A 20,268-nucleotide genomic window follows, 5' to 3' on the forward strand; every position below is an offset into this window, starting at 1 on the left:
ATCGTTCTCACGCACGTAATATTTCTTTTTTCGTCGGAGCCTTGCTGCTCACGATCATTACTCGTTTCCACGATTCCTTCTTGCCGGTCTGCTGTGAAATGAATGATTTATATATTTTTTTTCGTATAACGTGTCCTTCAGATTTTCATTGGATCCTAATATCCACAATACCGTATCTTAATTCTACGCACAAAAGTGATTGTTAATAATCATGACTTCTTTCTGTTCTGTTATTGATAAACTCTAAAAGACCATATTATAACTACGTGTATTAATGACATTTTTCTTACGAGTTTAACTGTATTAACTTCATTAAGGCCAGAACCTTCTACATTACATTTTTCTCAAATCTACTCGTTATAATTTTATATTATAATTCTCTCACAAATAAAGATTCCTCTGAAAACGTGATTTCCTTGTTACCTTAATCACTAGGGATATTTATAAAGCGTTTTGAATTAATACAATTACCTAGGTTCCTTCAACTTCTACAAATTCAATCATTGACAGAATCTCGTCACATCGGGTAATTTAGTTAATATCGAGGATAAAAGACACTGCCTCACAGAGTATTCCTTCCAAGATTGGGAAAACAGCGTAATGCTCGTACTTAGAACTAACAACTTTTGAATTCAGCTCCCTTTTCCACTTTGAAAAATCAGGAAAAGAAAGAGGAGAGAGGGTAGATTGAGTATACATAAGAAATAAGGAGAAAAGAAATCCTCACCACCGATCGATAATTGAACTGGGTACTTGGCTTTCTTTTCCAACCCCCTCGACCACTTACCTACCTTTCATCCGTTGTCCTTTCTTCTTCTTTCTTACTTTACTTTCCATGCGACGTAATCAAGTTATATGTCGCTACGTTCGATTCGTAATTCGCTCGCTGAAAACCAACGTGTTTTTCACTACACCAAGAACCTGGCAATAACCGGTCGAGAAAGGAGGGGACAAAAGAGGATAGAAAGTACGCCTACAATCTCGTGATGATGCAAAAAAACATGCATGCCGTCGATAGTCTTGCTGATAAATCTGATGAACCGAATTGCAAGATGATCAATCACGTTGAGACGTGGCGCGGTTCACCATTTTCAGCTTTAATGTTAATGTTTTACTTCGTCCTGTGAGAAAAATGGATGAAAATCAAAGACACGAATTTAAATCCCTTTGCTTTGCATTTAAGGAATTGGAGAAAATAGAGTCCAGTCGGTTCCCAATAATTTATCTAATCCTGAATATTTTTTGGAAATGTAATTTTATAACGGCTTTCACTGAGTTGTACTTTTGGGATTGCGAAAATAGTTCTGATAAAAATGTACGTTTTTGTGAGAATTCGATTATGTTCTTCTTACGTTCCATTAGCCAAAGAATTGAGAGTTTTGGATAATTGATTCATCGTTCTGCTTGATTTTACTTTATATTTTCTATATGTTCACGGATATAGTATATTAAAGAAAAAAGTGAAACTGAAAATGGCGATACGACTTCTCTGCTTTCATATATATCAGAATAATAAATCAGAATATGGTAATATACACACAGATTTCTAAAAAAGAATCAATAATAAACCTTCAGATATATTACCGAACTGGTGCGATGAAAATGAATAATGTTGAATTTCAAGTATACTCCGTAACTTCAGCAACTTTCCCAATCAAAATTAAATTATACGTAGAAAACTAGAAGATTCTACGACTTACATAAAAAGTCAGTTAACAAGAAACGAATACAGTAACTTCGATTTATCAAAATTGCGAGATACCATCGTTATCCAATCCCCTTCAATGAATTGCCCGAACAGGAACTTCATACGAGAGAGATTCAGGCTCGCGACTCGTTCGAGATGCGAAGTATTCAAAGGAGATAATGAAAGAGGGATCGTAGCCCAGTTAAGGCGAAACTCTTGGCGTTCCACTTTTCTCTTGCCCGTTCTTCGAGCAGCTCGTGACGACGTCGTCGACGAGTTAGGAAGCCCTTCAACTTTTTAATGTAAAATGCAAGGCGCAATATTATCGGCTTAGACTGCAACCACTCTTTCTTCTGGCCCGATACGATAAAACTTTAGCTGTAAATCAAAGCTAGCCCAGCGTGCACGGGCTTTTCGCCTAACTCGGTTTCTCACATATTTTATTGTTTCATAATAAAACTTTTGCTGTCGTCCAGATAGGAGAGCGAGGAAAACTGATAGACGAAAGAAATAAAGAGTGGAACGAGGATGGAAGGAAGAAAGAGTAAGAACGGTTGGCGCGATAAAGGAATACCGTAGTCGGGAGTTTATGATCTTACAAATCTGACAAAGAGATACTCCGCTGATTTTTGTCTATATTCAGCTCTTTTATGGAGATCCCACCCGACGCAAGAGAAAGTGGAAAAGTTCGTGGAGCGTCACGTCGTCGATTTTCTCGTAAGAAAGCGTGCTGCCTGCTCCTAGGATCTAGAACTATCGTGAAACTTCGGAAAGCGCGCTGTTTTATCGAGGATCGCACGATTTATGGATCGGAAGATGCGCGCCAGCCTGCGCCTTCTTTTAATTCTACACATCGCTGATTTATTTGAAAGCATACGCCGCTGAATTGCCTTCAAACTTTTTCTGTATAGATTGAAATAATTCAGATTTGTTTTCAAAGATTTTTATTTGGTGGTATGGTCGTGATTCATAGTTTTCGTTCTGTATCTTTTACGAGACATAATTTCCATTTCTTTTTAGAACTTCTTCCCTCTTTCGGAGATAACTTCCCTGTATCAATCTTATAAAATTCCTTATTCTTTTTCTTACAGGGGTGTTCGAATTCTTTATTCTTTTTTAACACATTTCTGCGTGGCTTCTTTTGGGTTTTAGCAGACTTTTGTTAAAGATAACTAGCAGAGTACAGCAGAGTAATTTTCTGTAAAATTTGTGAAGCGAAATTATGATGTTATAGAACAACTTCTTTCAGATTTAAAAATTGTAGTCATTTTTGTAGCAATGGCACTTTGTAACTTTTCCCTAAGAAAATTTCCAAATCAGTTTCAGATATAATATATGCATATTCCTAATAGACGAAAGCACATAAGAAAACATTGCAGGATAAAAAAGCAATTTACTTATAAAGTCTCCTATTACAATTGAACACCAACCCCAAAGAAAATGATTGCTCCCTCGTTCCGTCCCTCTTTCAAATCTTCGTTTTAACAAGAGTCACGCAGCAGAGCGTCTTCGACGTCTCTGTTCGTTTTTCAATGTATATTCACGCTTAAATCCCAACCACAAAGTTCGCGATCACAAAGGCCGCTGAAATTAACAACCGAGCAATCTCGAGGAGTCATTTAAAATTCAAGAACGTCGAAACCGTATCGTTGCTCAGCCCTTGTTCCCGTTCATTACCGTCGTTACAGTGGAATCCGCTAAAACGAAGACGCGAACAGTTCGAATTCAGGCGAAAAGGAATTTCCCTGTGTCTCTGTTGGTTGTTGAATTTATCTCAAGTTCTAGCTTCGTATATACGTGGATTCTGCTCGCTTACGTATGTACGTGAACCGTGGGCACCCTATTCTAACAGCTGACTCGTTCGTTGGTTGGCGGCGCTAGTAATTACAGCGTAAACATTTCCCAGGGAGCTGATTGCGAGACTCATTATTTCAGGAGCGAACCTCTGAATCGAGAATCACGCTCGAGATTCGACAATTCGAAGACCCGGGCCTTGCTGGCTTGATTAAGGAACCAGGACGTCTCATTATTGCTCATAATCAACGCGGGACAATGGGAACAGTCACGCCAAACGGGGCGGCAAGATACTTCCGCGAAGTCGTTCGAACGCCCCCCTTTCTGTCGTTTCTGTCGAGTTTCTACAGTTTGCCGAGCTTGTGCTTTTCCTCGAAAGTCTTCGATCGCAAAATGAGTCGATGAAAAAGCCACTTGTAGATGGTAGTGCAAACTCGATGGGAGTTTCGTTGCCGTTTCCGGAACACACGTCAATCCTCAAGGTTTACACTTAACGATAATTAATCCTTAAACGTTAAACTTAACTTTAATCCTATTATCGTGGACGGGACTTTCAAATGGATTGACATATGAAATGGTGTTCGTGGCTTATTTGCTTCTTTTCGATGAGTTTAGATTTGATGCCCCTTGGTTATACAATTTTAGATATATTCTCTCGAAAGACTAGTTGCCTTTGTTTATGGTTTTCTACAAATTAGTCGGAGAACGTATCGATACGAATCTGGAAGTATCCCTCCTACCAAAAATAACACACCGCGACCTGATGGATGAAACTAAGGACTAGGTACGTATTTCGCAGCCCGTCCATCGCATTTCCATACTTAATGCTCGGCAAAAAGCTAACATCGTCAGCGCTCCGCCGAAATACGTTCCATTTTTTACCACGAATTTCCACAGAAGTAGACAAAATTACCCACGCTATCCACGGCCCACGCATTTTCTCTTTCGAGAACATTTCTCTCTCTCTCTCTCTCTTTCTCTCTCTTTCTCTCTCTCTCTGCTCTTCTCCCCCTAGTAAATCACGAAACCTGACATTTCCTCGTCCTAACGATCCCAACGATCATCAGCAAGAGGGAGGAAGTACGAAATATCCAAAGAGAAAAGGGGAAAAAGGGAGAAGAGGAAAAATACCAAAGATATCCATCAAGGTAGGTAACTCCGCGTTACGACCTGTATAGTTGCGTTCGACCGCAGTTGAGGGCCACTTTTCGGGCAAAGGGGCGATAATAAATCGCCACAATTTCGTAGCTAGGGGGCGGGAATGCGGCTTACATACGAAATGTCGACTCGCCCCCTTTTTTCGCGGCGCCTGACAAATACGATACACGGATACAGTTTCGGGACGTCGTACGAACGTGAAAACGGGGAAACGTCTGAAAAAGCTAGACAGTCGAGGCAAAGCGAAAACATCCCCGTTCGAGTTACCTCGCGTAAACGAGCGAGAGCTAAGAAAAGGACGCGAGGAGGGCTCGCGAGTACGATGGTTGCTCGTAATAGAGAGGGATTCCGTTCAATTATATCTTATGGCGGCGTTCTCGACGGTAATGACCTAGGTTGCTGCTCATTTTCGCCACGTTCGCTATGATTTTCAACAGAGGGTGAAGAAGAGTGTCTGATGTGCGGTGAGAAGGGAAGAAAGGTCGAAAGGCTGCTCGAAGAAAGCAAAGAGGGTGAAACAGCCGGAGATGGGGATTTATGTGGAGTTGGTGGGTGCGATTTAACCGCACGACGCGATCTAAAATCGGGGGAAGACAAAAGACAGGGAAAAGTTTTCGCTGATCGTAGGCGCGATCTTCATGTTAGGGCACAACGAAGGGTTGTGCCTTGGTTGATGCGCGATTCCGGGCATTGACGATCGATTAAAAGTTGCACTAAATCGTTTCGCATAGAAATGCGGTTCGAGAGTAGAAAAATGAGGCGCAGAAACATGACGGTCTTGATGGAATTATTGATGCGGTTAAGTAACATCCAAATTCGGCGATTTCGCCAGAACGTCTTGGACATAATTATTTAACTGCTTTTCTATCGCAATAGGATAATACAGGAAACCTAAGAGAAAATACTAATATTATATTTATTTAGATTGGAAAATGTATGAAAGGACTGAAAATGTACGAATCCCGTCTGAATGTTTAATATTTTGAAAAATCTCCCAAACCTACTTGCCAAATCGAAACAACTGGCATGGTTTAGCGATTTCTAATATTCTTTCCCGTGGCTCATTTGATTGGCAAAGACAAGACATCGGAGTTTCGAGCGGCAGATGAATCCATTAATAAAGCAGCTCGACTTAAAAGCACAGTTCTGCCTAATCTTTCGCTGTCTCGCTCGGTTCTTCGTTTTCAGAACCCCCTCCCCTGCCCCGTGTCCCAACCTGGCTGCTTTCTGACGAGTTAAGTACCTCAATTTGGTTCGTTCGTTTAATCTGCTTTGCACGTGGGGAAAAGGGAGGATGGGAGATGAAATTCGAGCGAGAGAAGACGGAAGACAGAAGTACAGGACACAAGCGGAGCCGGCTGATGGCAACGCGGAGCTGCATGCTAAGCGAATTGCAAAACGTGGTAAAGTGCAGTTTGCAGTTCCGCGTATCTCTGATGAAGTCTGTCAACTGCAGGGCAAAAAGGAGCCGAGTCAGGCCAAGAAGCTTACATCTCATTAACTGTGAGTAATCAAATCCTCTGCGTGCCTTTGCTGTTTTTCGCATTCGTTGTGTGAAATTCGGGTCCTTTCTTTCGTCATTGGATAACGATATTTGGATGCGACTTTAGTTGACAGCAGATTATGGAAATTCATATTTTTATGAACAGAAGTTTAAGATTTACGACAATAACGAGGTAACACCAATCCAGAGTGATCTTAATCTATCTTAACTGATTTTAAGTCGGTTTCTGTTGCTTTATTCAAATTATTGGAAGCGAAATTGCCTTCTTTCTGCAGCAATCCCTTCAATTTAAAAAATATTAAAATAATAAATATTGCAATAGGTACTTTATTTTACATATTTTATATATCTTTATAGTTTAAACTTGTCATAAATCAAGCATCCGTGTATTGATTAGTGTATCTAAATTAAGTAGCTAAAATTAATATGAGAGTCTGAAATATAAAATAAATACATGTTCATAAATGTATAAAATGAAAATTCATCAGTAGTTCATCAGTAGAATATGTGCCATTTTGTTCTTCTCTATGAGTCACGGAATTTAATTAATAAACTTGTATAGCAATTAGAAATCGAAGAAATGAATGCCGAAATACACAAAATTAGTATTTGAATACAAAGAATCAATTATTTTTTAATTATGCTCGTTAATGATCGAGCTGTGTGCCAAAGTTAATTGTATAACTATCCTTTATCCAGCAGAATAGAGTTCGGTTATATCTGAAGACTTCGGTTCAAAACTCAATTTAGTTTCGCGTTGACTTTAGCGAACGGAGGTTTAAGATAATTAATCGACCCGCTCCATTATCGAATATTATCGGAGTAGAAAAGCCACGACGACGCTCGAAGTTCGACGGCTCGGTGTATATAAAATAATGGAGCTACACCACTTAAAACTGGGCTAAATTACGCTAGAATCTTCTTTTTCGTCCTTCCGTCTGCGTCGCATCCTCACCGACGTATAAAACTCGCATTAACACCTTAATTAGCATTGATAATCCAATGAGTCCTAGTTTTAGGAGTGCCGAAGTATACTGTGAACCAGGAAAAATGGAAAAGTTTCTGCTATATTCAACTCGTATACCAACTTTCCCGCATAATATAGAACTTGCTCTAATAACGAGTCAACGATTTTAGCATAACGCTGTCGTTTAACCCAATTATCCCTGCCTTTGTTTGCAATTAACTTGTAAAATAGCTAATTCGCGCCGCGTTTTGACATCGAGAACACGATCAAACGTTATTGAACTGATCGAACGATTATAGAATAAAGTGGAAACCCATATAACGTTACGGCGTTTAAATATTCATAGACGTTTTCATCATGCTATCGCGGCTAAATGAACAACAGAGCACGCGAGTACTTTATGTTCCACGTCTATCCACTTCGTGGTTGTTCCACGTGGCTACAGAAAAATCTGTTGGATCGATAATAGCCTCGACGAGTAAATCGCGCTACGTGAAACTTTCACAACAGCAACAACCAATGCTCGGAGGATTCGCGAGTTCGTTCAGCACAAGTCTAACGGCGAGAACAACAGAGCATCGGTGTTCGGGAGTTTTAGGATGGCCATTAGAAAGTGATGGGTCACCGAGGGAGCTCGAACACCTCGGAACCACAATTTCGTGGTTGCCGTTGTAAATCAACAAGTTGAAGCACGTTACTCAACCGAACTGAAACCGCACCTGACCGAATAAAGCTTCCAGCAACTTGATAATTGTTCCCTTGCGACGATCTAATTGATTTTGAAATATATTTCGTAGGTAAAATTTTATCTTTAGTTACGATTGTTTCGATTATGCGTATCGGACGATCATTGCGTTTCAGACGTGATGTCTGAAACACTATTCTGCGCGGTGTTAGGCAATTTGAAAGTGATCCACAGTTGAAATTCAAACGAAAATAATCCTTTGCTTTTTTTGAAATAATTTATGTACAAATATATTTGATGCTTGTGATATTTTTTCTTTTTCTCTATGCCGAGATATAATGTTACGATATGATTCTCATGGTAAATGGCCTCGAAAATGGTTTCGACAATAGTAGAAATATAAACGATGGAGAATAACGGAGATAACATTTTAATCGATCACTGATAAGGTTATAGATTTGGTAGAATCGGGAGTCGTCTTAAATCTCGGGTTACTGGCAACGCTCCTATGGTCTTTGTTGGCTATTACCTTCCTGGATAAGCTCGAAGTTGCCGGACAATAATCGTTACTGGCTGACCTTTCTCAAAAGTTCTTAAAAAACCATTGTGACCTGACTGCGATCGGAAGTGGTCCATCGCCGACGTCTGATTACTTGTGTCTCGATCCACTTACTGTACACGACGTAAAAGCTAGTTTGTCTTAAAAACTTTTGAATCGCAGTTTGTACGAAGTTACTTCCTGGATAGCATCGTTAAGAATTTTCAGGTAATTCCTTTTTTGAGATCTTTCTGTAATGTTTCCAGAGATTTTATCTGGTCCTTCTAATGACTACTTTATATGTTAATTTTAATATGATAGTCATAGACGTAATGAAACCCTACAATTACTTTGAGACAAAAATATTACAGAGATCAAATATTGAATTTAAAGCTTTTGTAACTACAGTTTTAATTGTGGTGTGTACATTACGCGACAGATGATTATTCCAGAAAATTATAAAACGATACTTGATACTCTGGTGTCTGCTAATTTGTAAAATTCAATAATGACAAACTTGAATCGAGTGGGGTTGTATAACGGAGATGAAGATATGGCCTAATTAAACTAGTACTTCGAGTTAATTACAACTTGTTTTCAATTCGCAGCAAGTATTATTAGTTAAAACAGGTGAAGCATCATCCTCGACATTTTCCACCGAGTACAAATCGAAATACATATAATCTGATGGCATAAAATTAATTATATTGCGCAGGAAGAAGTTAATAATTGCAAAAAAATGCGAATGTACACTTTACATTTTCAATATTATTTTTCTATAATCACTCGAATAACAATAACTTTCTATTCTATTCTCTACTATTTTATACGTAATCATTTTTTAACTGTTATCAAATTTACTAATTTTCTTCTGAATTTTGATCCAAAGAAATCGAGGTGAACGAATTAAATTATCAACACAAATACGTCATTTTCTTTAATTTCCGTAACTGCGCCAAGAGCTCGATATCGGTAAAATACGCGCGTCAGTTTTCTCAAAAATATTCGTCCCTCCGATAATGCAATTGAAAATGGACTGGTTGGCCAGGCGATAACAATTACGCGTCCTAGCGTGTTCAATGTGAAATTAACGTCAGCTTTTCCCACATTATCGCGCGGAGAGTTCGGTCAGGAACAGGGAGAGCACGTCCACTCCGGTAATCCTGCGCGAATCCTGCCACGCGGAGCGTCAGACCGTACAAGTGCACCAAAAATTCGCGATCGCAAATTTGTGATTACCGCACTAACGAACATTTTGAAATTCTAACATTGTAAAATTCTCGTGATCTCGGCGACTAATCGAAGGTCAGTCCACGGCTCTCTCTCTCTCTCTTTCTCTCTATCTCTCTCTCACTCTGTCCATCGTACCCGACGTATCACAAAATCGGATTGTGGTTTATTCATTTAACTCGTATCGAAGAGGATAGAACGCGTGCAGTTTCCGAAAGTGGAATCCAAAAAGTGACCTTTAATTGGTTTTCAGTTTTCCACGTTTAGGCACCCTTTTTAAAGCATCAGTTGTATGAGCAGATTTTTGATACTCTTTCATTTAGAAAACTATAGTGAGTAATTTGTTTGCCATTTTCATATTAGATTTAATCCTTTCCCTCAAAATTCATTCTTTTGCATTATGAACATGTTATGTATGTATTACATAAAAGAAATCTGTAACGACATCAATTGTTTGTCTTTATATTATTTACGAAATAATAAATATACTCTTCCTTGATTACACGGAACTTTTACTGAGATTCCGCGCACGGTCATTTGAAGTATTGCATCGCACTCGAGTCTGAAAATTGCAACAGTATAGTATTCTCGATTTCTCCCGGGCTCTGGATTTTTTTTAGATCCGTAATCTTGCAACGGCGAACCAGTTTCGAACTGGTGGACTCTGAAAGAGGCAATTAACAACCGTATATCTACGAGCAAACTTTCCATCGATAACGATCGGTTCTCGTATAGAATTGCAGTTTACACTGTTCGTTATTGGGTCTGACTTGAAGAAAACACGGTTGGAAACGATGTTATCGTGCCGACTCCGTGAGTACTATTGCAGAAACTTTGGTCATCTTCGCTTTACCGTGAGACGATTAGGTTTAGCACAAGATGGGGTAGGAACTGGAAGGGATAGCGTACAAATTGGCTTCGCACCTGTATATCGTGGTCTTGATTTATTGGTATGTACTCCGATCGGTAATTGGGTAGTACGCACTAAACTGCTTAATCAATAATCTAGGACGATCATCAATCTATAATAATAACGACATTACATGTAGAGACAATCTATGTGTTGCGGATGGTATGTCTGCCAGCATCTGTTCCATGTGCGCGCTACGTGATGTCTGAAACACTATTCTGCGCGGTGTTAGGCAATTTGAAAGTGATCCACAGTTGAAATTCAAACGAAAATAATCCTTTGCTTTTTTTGAAATAATTTATGTACAAATATATTTGATGGTTGTGATATTTTTTCTTGTTTCTCTTTGGTTTTTTCTTTTCCATCTTTTTTTTTAATTTGTATAATCGACCCATGAAAATACAAGAGGCACAGATTTAGAGGAACGAAATACGATAACAGATTACGATCTTTATGATCCTTCCTTTATGCTGTGGATTTTTCGCTGAATGCATAAAACGTAGATTACGTCGCGGCCGTTAAATCCTTAACAACTACGCTCCTAGTTCGACGGAGATTAACGATTCCGAAAAATGTATATCAAAGTAAATATTGCTGGGCTTATGTATGCCATTAAACGATCCCGTAGAATGGTGTAATTATTAGGAGTTACGACTATGGTACCTTATTAAAAAATCATCGTTAACCTTTGCATTCCTCAATTCGAATATCTGCGAATAAACGTCTAGCTTAAGCCTAAACAATTTCCAGCTTAACTAAAATCAAATTAAACTTCATCCTTTCTAACTACTCAAGTGAGATAAGCGTTTCATCCTTCCAGGATTAAATAAGAAGAAAAAAGAACTCGTAACTCAAAAACTTCCTCCATAAAAGAGTACCGTATCATTACAAAATAACGTTCCTTCCGACTGTTTGCGAGCATTCTTCCAAGAGATGATCGTAAAATGGATTACCGTTGCACCGAGTCTAATTGGACGATTATAAATTCACTACAATTAAAAATCTAACGACCGGCACTCCACTTAGCCTGTTGCTGAGAACGGACGACATCAAAGTCCATCGTTATTTCTGCATAGATAGCTTCAGTGACTCGTGAAATTCATGAATACAACGATATTCTGCGATGATCGCGTCGACGACGATCACATTAACAGGGACAAACAAACATTTCAAAGACCTACACACCTAACAGGTAGGACGTTAAAGGCGTACGGAGAAACGAGACTAAGAGAGAACGATAGAAATGGAACGGGAGAAGTAGCAAAGGTTTAAGCCATATCCATTTACAAGTTTCAAATCGTTCTGCCAACCGAGCCTTTTGAAAGAAACCTTTTACCATTCTCAATAGACGGTAAAATTCTGAAACGCGCTTAACGGCAGCGTGGCTTTTAAACGTTAACATGGCCATTGGTACAATAGCGGGGTCGCATTATGCTTGAGAGTCGAGGGGTGGAGATGACGGGGAGAGAAAAAGGGGGAAGACAAGAGAACCGAAAGAGAAAGAAGGTAGAAAAGACGGGAGGAAAGACGAGGACCGACCAAGGACGACGATGATCGCGGAATAGGGAAGAATTGCTCTCTTCCGTCAACGCCTGCCACTGGAGCCATCAAGATCCATTTTTCCTCTCGTCAAGAAAATTTAACCCCAAAACGAAAGCCGCTAATACTTGTTCAACTTCGTCGCCGAGATTGGATACGTCGTTTTTACGATGTATCGTTTTCTGGTGCTTTAACTACCATCGATAATTTTTCGACTATTTCTCGTGGTTAAATTTTTATCTTGATTCAAAGGATAATTTTTTAAGGAAAGGTCGTGATAAATTCGATTTATAATTTTTCGCATTAATATATCAATGTATGAATAAAACAAGTTAATTGTATTGTTAATTGTTATTTTATGGATACTTGAAATTGGAGATCAATAAACATAATTATGTGAACATAATAAAATCAGGACGTTCAAATTAGAAAATAAGTTATAGAACATCATCGACAAAGTCTTAAATATGTTAAAATCTCACGAATACTCACAACTCACAAAAGAGGAAAAAATATGATTACAAAAAGTTTAGTACTTTTTTTTTAAGCTCGTTGTCTGATCACAAAGTTCATTATCTACTGTACACACGTGATACATTAAAAAAGAATTACATCCCCTTTAAAAACTAAATCTTTGGAAAACGAGGATGACCGAAACATATTTTCCTTCGATTCGCTGCCCTCAACTGATAAAGTCGGCCATAATTCTACGGGGTGGAAAGATAGCGGAAAATAGTCAGATAACCGTCACGACTTTACAATAATTTTACACTGGCGGGACCGTTTATGGATCATTTAAGGAACTCTCAGGAGGTAAGAGGATAAGAGGGGTCCGCTATTGGAAGGAGTACAGGATATTTCGGGGTGTGTTTTTTATTGAAATGAGCGCATCTGGCGTCCAACGAGGGGTTGGACAGCTGAGCACGCACTTTTTCCTCCTGGCCGCCTCTACCATCCCTATGAGGGCCAACCTGCCTGTTTCAGGCGAGAATGGAGCTTCTCGAGACCCTAAGATTGGACCATGGAAATAAAACCTCTTATGAAAATTCGAACACCGGGCCCAGGTTTTTCTTTCAAAATTTATTGGATCGCTCGCAGACCGCTGACCGCGCTGACCTTACTTGCCTCTCCCCGCGCCACGGTGGTTCTGTCCAATAGTCGGGACCCTAAAAACACATAACCTTCGTTTTATCGGTGGTAAAAAGTAAACGTCGGGTCATGTCGATACCCTCAAATGACGATATTCCATGGCGCATAAAGCGAAATATTTTCAACTGCATAAAATGACGTGTTTCACGAGGTGTGAAGTATATTCGGGTTTAGTAATAGTCTGATGAAGAACTAGTAACACGATGTGTCTCGCGGATGATCTATTTAATAACTTCGAAGTGGATAAAAGTTTAAGATATTTTTACGAACGAGATATACATTCACGTTCATGACATTTATCGTAGCAAAAGGTGGCAATTAATCTGAAGCATCAAAGAACTGATTAGTCGACCAGATTTTGTATTCGTGCAAGATTGTGATCCAATATATACATATGTATTTATAAAGAAAAATTTAGTAAAACTATTTTGAAGATTCACAATAACACAGCAAGTTATAATAATTTATTTAAAAAGTTCAGGCGAATTGAATAGGAAACACGAAAAAATTTTTGCAAAGTCTAAATCTGTATTGTAACATCGTTTATAGTATGTATTAAAATTCTTAGAGGATCTGATTTACTCAAGTTTACTTTGTTCATAAATGTTCTAATAATTATAAACAGGGTTGTATATGTATACGTATGTTCAACCTGTTAGCGAACATTATGAAACTATTTAACGCTGCTGGAATTTATGAAACAATGTAATTTTATTTGGCACATGCAAGGGTGTACGGTCGAAGGCGTATTTTACACCGTGTCGGTCATATTATAAATTCATGCGATATTTCGCATACATCATATCGTCGGGTGCATACCGTCGACTCTATTCCCAACGAAAAGTGACTGAAGTACGTGGGCTCGACGTGAACAACCCTGTCATAACTTTTTAATACCTCTTAAAGGAAGACGACTTTGTAATATCCTGCAGGATATTAGGGCATGCTTTAAAAGACGAATAATATCGGAACGGTGAATACCATTCTCTCTGGCTTGGTCCTTGCGTTCGGACGCTGTATGCGCGCTCAGTAGACTCCAACAGGAAGTAGTTAAATGTTACCGGTGTCAGAGCACGGCCTTTGTACCAAGGAGAGGGTGCTCAGGCTCCGTGGAGTTAGCCGACTGACAGAGTACTATAAATTACATAAATGAAGTAAGCCCCTTCCTCACTCAAACGGACATCTTGCCAAGTTTATAACTTAATCACTCGTGCTTTTCATGCCGGCGGAGGAGCTTAAAGTTCAAGGGACCAGTAGTGTAAGTTGCAGACGAAAGTGATGCCGGAGGGTAGGATCACGCGGAGAAGGAACGATATTCGAAGGAAAAGAAAGTGAATTGGGAAGAGAATTTGATTGAAAAGAAGAAGTGAATAACTTCGGAGATTTAGCTCGGAGGTATAACATATTCATATGATTGTACCGTTTTGATCAAGGATTTGTTAGTTTTACATCGTGTGCAATATTACATGTAGTATTGGTTGTAATATTGTATGTGATGTATCCATCAATTCGAATATAGAGTATTAAATTTAATATAATATCATTTTAGTACTTCATAGATATCGCTACATGTCTTGCTTGTAGGTCAATTAATCGTATATTATTTATGATACTAAATGTAACACGTACTTTACTTTGAATATACTCTGTTAAGTTTAAAAATGCGATTAAAGTGAATGGCTGTAAAATCAATAAATTATAAAGAGATAGATTTTAGGACTATCCGTGTTTGATGGTACTAAAGGAGCAAATTGTGCGAATAAGTTGTTAGAAGCAATTTGTTAAAAGACTAAAGGCGTAACATAAAAGGATTTTTGAAATGTTTATTATTTGCACACCAGGTATTAAAATTACAATTCATGCAAAATGGCCATTACCACGTTAGACGAACGAGAGAATAAAGAGACGCGACATTCTTTGCAATATTTTATTTCATCTTATTTGCCGTTAGCTCGTACTCCATACGAATAACGCATTTCTAAATTTAACTACTTCATATTCCCTTTATCCTTCGCGAAACTACTCTCCAAAGAAAATCAAATAATTTCCGTCTGAAGTTTCCCATGCATTAGCATTTCGACCAGCAACTGAATAAAAGTAATCTTGTATATTACTCTCGCTACCAGATGAACTTTAATCTTTTCAGTTCATGACTCGTTCTTCGTATCATAACCCGGCGGTAGATAAATAAGGGCGTAACATTAAAATCGATTGATGTTAATTACTCAAACAAACTGCGGAGATGATGGCACGTTGCGTCTGTGCCTGCAGTCGTTCGCGCATGCTTACAAACGAACGTTCCAATGTAATTTAATTCAGCGCGGCCCCGTTCTATTTCCGGTGTAAAATTTAAGAGAGCGGACGCTCGAAGAATCGCGAGCTGTCGGCTCGCATTCGACTCTGGTATCCATCGGCTGTGTTTAATTACGAGTCACCCGGCGTAGTTTCGCCTCTTCTGGCAGACTGCTTCAGCACGGAAGCACTAACTCCTGGTTATCTTAAGCGACATCGCGCACTGGATTCGTATAACTCGCGCCCGCCGGATAACTTGAGCCTGAATTACTACGCTTCTCGCGTAAGGATGAGAGCCGAAGAAGCAGAAGACGAGGAAAGGGTGAAGAGAAAGTCAGCGACGCGAAGGGGCGAGATTAAAATCACCTGGAGACCAATGCAAAGTTTTTAATAACCCTTGATGCTTGATTAAGTTATGGCTCTTCGCCGGCTCATCGTTCTCCCTCGTTTCTTCTTCACCACGCACCCTACGTTTCGTTATCCTTTCTTCAACTCCTCCTTTCCTCTCTCTCTCTCTCTCTCTCTTTTTCTCTCTTTTTCTCTTTCTCTTTTTCTCTTTCTCTTCCCCTCTCTTTCTCCTTTCCAGTTCGTTCTCCAGCGAAATAAATTTTGAGCAAAAGTGCTTAGACCGCGTTCGAGTGGAACGGGTACCTCGGAGAGAAAGGGGTTGGAAAGGAAACAAAACTCGTCCGACTCTGCTAAATTAATGGAAGATCCGACGGGATAGTTATCTTCGTGCCACCATTTACACGTAGGAGTTACGTGAACTCGGGATGGTTTTTAAGTATGGCAAATTACATTGAATAGAAGACATTCATCGAAATCGTGCCACATATTTAAAGCGTCGGATCTGATCTGATAATCCTTCAGAAGAATTCTCTTTGCATTGAAAACGTACGAATTCTTGTATGTGGTTTCATGGATCTTGTTACTTCTATCGGTATTTTGCCAATAAGATATATATATATGTGAAATGAGATATAGCAGGTTCAAAAAGATCAATTTCTAATGAAACAAAAAAATTTACCGAAACTGTTATCCAATTAACTTTACATTGTTGTTTTGTACAGTTCATAGCGAAGCATCTTTCATTTTCGATAATTAACGACACCTGTTCTTTCTGTTCCAGGCTTCGGGTTCGTCACGTTTCAAAGCGAGGACGTGGTCGACAAAGTCTGTGAGATCCATTTCCACGAAATCAACAACAAAATGGTGAGTTGCCTGGTAGGCCAGCAAAGCCTGTTTATCGAACGAATTTCATTCTCGCTCGTTTCTGTCCCTCTCCTACATCCCCACCACGTGATCGTAGAAGTGGTATCAAATGATATTTGCTTTCCGTTCTTCGTCTACGGATACGGCGTCGAGCGGAATTAATTTTCCGTATAATTGAGAAGCATTGCCGTGCTTATTTGCATTTAACACCCACGCAGGCGACACACACGTGTCCGCACGCAACGACGACAACGGTTGAGCATGTGAATCTTACGCTGGAAGACGAAAAGCGGTTTCTCGAAAGCCTGTCATAGTAGAGATCACATAGGTCTCTCGGTAATAGACAGTTCTATTTGTCGTCTACTACCAGCGAAATCCTGCTGACGTGGATCAAGGATTTAGCCAGATGCCACTTCTCGTTATCCATAAATCCATACGGCCTAGAAGATCCCCAATTTCGTCAATAACTCAGCAACACCATCGTCAGATGTTAGCTCGGTATAAAACAGTCGTCTATTTGCACTGATAATATTAGAGCGATAGATTACGTTGATTAGCTAGTGCCGGATTACCCTTGATTACGGGCATCAAAACACATAATCAAACACACGTTCGTAACGAGGATATAACGAGGCCGAACAAATTATCGTAACTTCGTTTGTACTTGAATAGAAGATCGAACGACTATCGTGGGAATCTGTGTTCCATATTCGCCAAAGCACCTCCTTTACAGACGAATGAAATTACTAATAAAATTTCTATATCCGGCATATTCTAGTGTCCATAGCCTATCTTGTAGCTTTCCATTAAAATTTTCATTAAAACTTACTTGATTGTGGCCGATTGATTATTTAAAATTGACTTTTCCTCTTGTTATATCTGCAATGAACTCGCAGAAGTCCTTAATAAAATCTCTCTCGCCTGAAATATGGATTTAGACATAACTTTAGAAGGAAATCTTAATTCCTTACCTTAACAGAGATCATATTCTCATTATCAATATTGCAGACTACAGTTAACAAATAGAGAATCAGGACCATGATACATGCATTGAACGAACGATATAATAATTCTATCAAATAAAACCAAAAGGCAAGGAATTAATCATCACTTTCTTTTTTTTTTTGCACGTGGAAAAATCCTCATGAACACTCCGCTGCTGTTAATAATCGGCAACAGTAGAGTAATATCGGACTCTTACCGTCTAAAACTTCACGGTGATCATCCTACGCGTGTGACAGGAGTGCTCCAGGGACCTTTTACGAATTATCTTCCCGTTGCACCCCCCCCCCTCCCGCGTCCTCCTGTTCGAGCCAATCCTAAAAATTCCCTGACTGTTGAATTTGGCACTAGGGGGGAGGAGCATTGCCCCTAGCGCCATCCCCCCTTCTAATCGCAGTCCGTTGAGACGGCGATGAAGCGGCTCTAGGCCGCCTGACCGCTATCCCCCTCCATCGCGTTATCCTACAAGGGTAACCATCACTTCCTGTAATTCTCGTAATCTCCGCTACTAATCTTCTAACGAAGCTTTACCCCAAAATCTTGGGATCCATCGTTCTCATCGGGTGCACGAGACACGACTAATATTGAATTTTTATGTTGAATTTGAAGGTCGAATGCAAGAAAGCACAGCCGAAGGAAGTGATGCTCCCAGCGAACCTGGCGAAGACGCGAGCGGCCAACAGAGGCGCATACGGTGAGTTGGTGATGGTCGCGACACCTACCCCCACCACCTATCGTTACGCGCCGTATCCCCTTCCGACGGCAGCTGCCGCGGCTGCACATGCAGCTGCAGCAGCGTCCGCTGGCACCCCACACCACCACTTGCTCACTCCGATAGTCGCTACCGCCGCACCAAACGCGGCCGCTACCTACCAATACGCTGCCGGTGCGACCGCACCTGCGGCGGCAGCCGCGGCCACTACCGCGGCCGTCTACGATGTCAAGAGGGCACTCGCTGCCGCGGCTGCGGCTGCAGCCGCGGCCTCCTACAGGCCTCATCCTGTCGCGGCCGCAGCAGCCTCTCGGGCTGCAACCCTCACTTATTCCATGAGCGATCTATTAGGTGTACAGGGCCTCGATATGGGTGCCGTCTACCATCCGATACCCACGATCGGACTATGACCAACAATACTCACGCCCCTTTCCAGGCCTCAGTAGGTTTCATCTTAAGGGGCGGAGTTCCTTCAGTCATACATTGGGCTTTTCCATGTTTTTGCATTCATTTTACTGTTGATTCCTCGATCGATGATTTGTTAGCGATGATTTCTAGTATAATTCCGTTTATATAAACTCCATGTGATTGAATGAAATTTTAGTTATATGTTCGATTAAATAAATATGTGTCAGTTAAATCTATTTATCGGAACTCTTATTATGTGAAAGAAAAACGAAAGAATGAGTGGACACTTTTTACATGAACCCCAACTCTATAAACTGTTAGTTGCCCAACAAGTTCATATAAATGGAATTTTACTGTTAATTAGTTGATCAATGGTTTGACTGGGTTGAGTTTGTAGTATTGGATGAAGTGTAGATTTAGGATGTTTGAGGTAGTAGGGGATTGTATATTTTTTGTACTATTGTATGGAATGGGGGTTACGTGCCAAGGAATTAAGAGCGTACAAATTTGGAGGTGTAGCTATGCTTTTGTATCATGTTTCATGAGGGTTTGAGCAGGTGTATTGGAATCGATTTATAGTTGGTCGGGTTCGTTCTGATTTGAATGACGTATTGGAATGCCGTCTGTACATGTGATCGTTACAATTACGTTCTTTTGTTTTAATCGATATTTTGTTACCATTTTTGTATTTTTTTTAAATATCTTTTTCGTATATGTCATTTTTTAACGGGATACCAAGTGCACTTTGCGGTACCTTGAAACATTCCTCGATTTAGGACACATCGCCTTCTTTTTCGGGAAAGTATTAGCGTAAATTACCTTGCAGTTGATTTCCGACTTGGTATAGCAGCAAATCGAAGACATATCGAGAAGTGCAATATAACGTAGTCTAGACAAAACCATTCCTTTTTATTCCCGGGATTCGAGTGTGGGAATAAGCGAATTCTCGCGAGACTGCTCGAGAAGCTCAGTTCAGTAAAACTGTGATCGTAGTGAGAAAAGAAAAAAAAAATAAAGATTGAAAAAGTATAAAATAGTAGTGAATCATAAGTCTGTTTGTAGAACTGTCTGTTGGTAGAACTCGATTAATCGCGTATCTGGCATCGTTTTCTTCGTAGCCAAAGATTAGCGTAGATAGCAAATGGAACAAACCTGCATCGCAAAAGACTGGTAGTGATTTCGTAGTTGATTAGCAAGAGACAAGTAGTAGGACAATAAAAGGAAGTGTTCAAAATTTAGACAAATTAGTCTGGTTCGACGAGCAGCGCTCGGTAGTAAGTTGATACATCGAACGTACCTCTTGCAGAAACCATTCCTCCTTCTCATAAATTTCTAAAATTAAAGATATAAATTTCAATGTAACTTACCAGTAAATCTCATAGAAAAATATCTATTTAGGCAGTTGGAGAATTCTAAAGTAGTAGAAAAGACAATCAATTGCAAACGACCAACGTATTACGTGTTTCGAATGTACTTTAGTT

The 20,268-nt window shown here is 39.8% G+C and overlaps 1 protein-coding gene across 7 annotated transcripts in view; it reads left to right on the forward strand.

Moving 5' to 3' along the window:
- Nucleotides 1-20,268, forward strand: part of LOC100650714 (RNA-binding protein Musashi homolog Rbp6) — a 777,530-nt gene that overhangs the window by 703,150 nt on the left and 54,112 nt on the right. For all 7 annotated transcript variants that reach the window (XM_048412611.1, XM_048412610.1, XM_048412616.1 and 4 more), the window contains 2 exons: nucleotides 16,583-16,665; nucleotides 18,277-18,361. In XM_048412611.1, coding sequence (XP_048268568.1) covers nucleotides 16,583-16,665; nucleotides 18,277-18,361 — 168 coding nt within the window. The remainder of the gene's footprint in view (nucleotides 1-16,582; nucleotides 16,666-18,276; nucleotides 18,362-20,268) is intronic.

This window comes from Bombus terrestris, chromosome 2, assembly GCF_910591885.1.
Source record: "Bombus terrestris chromosome 2, iyBomTerr1.2, whole genome shotgun sequence".
NCBI lineage: Eukaryota > Metazoa > Arthropoda > Insecta > Hymenoptera > Apidae > Bombus > Bombus terrestris.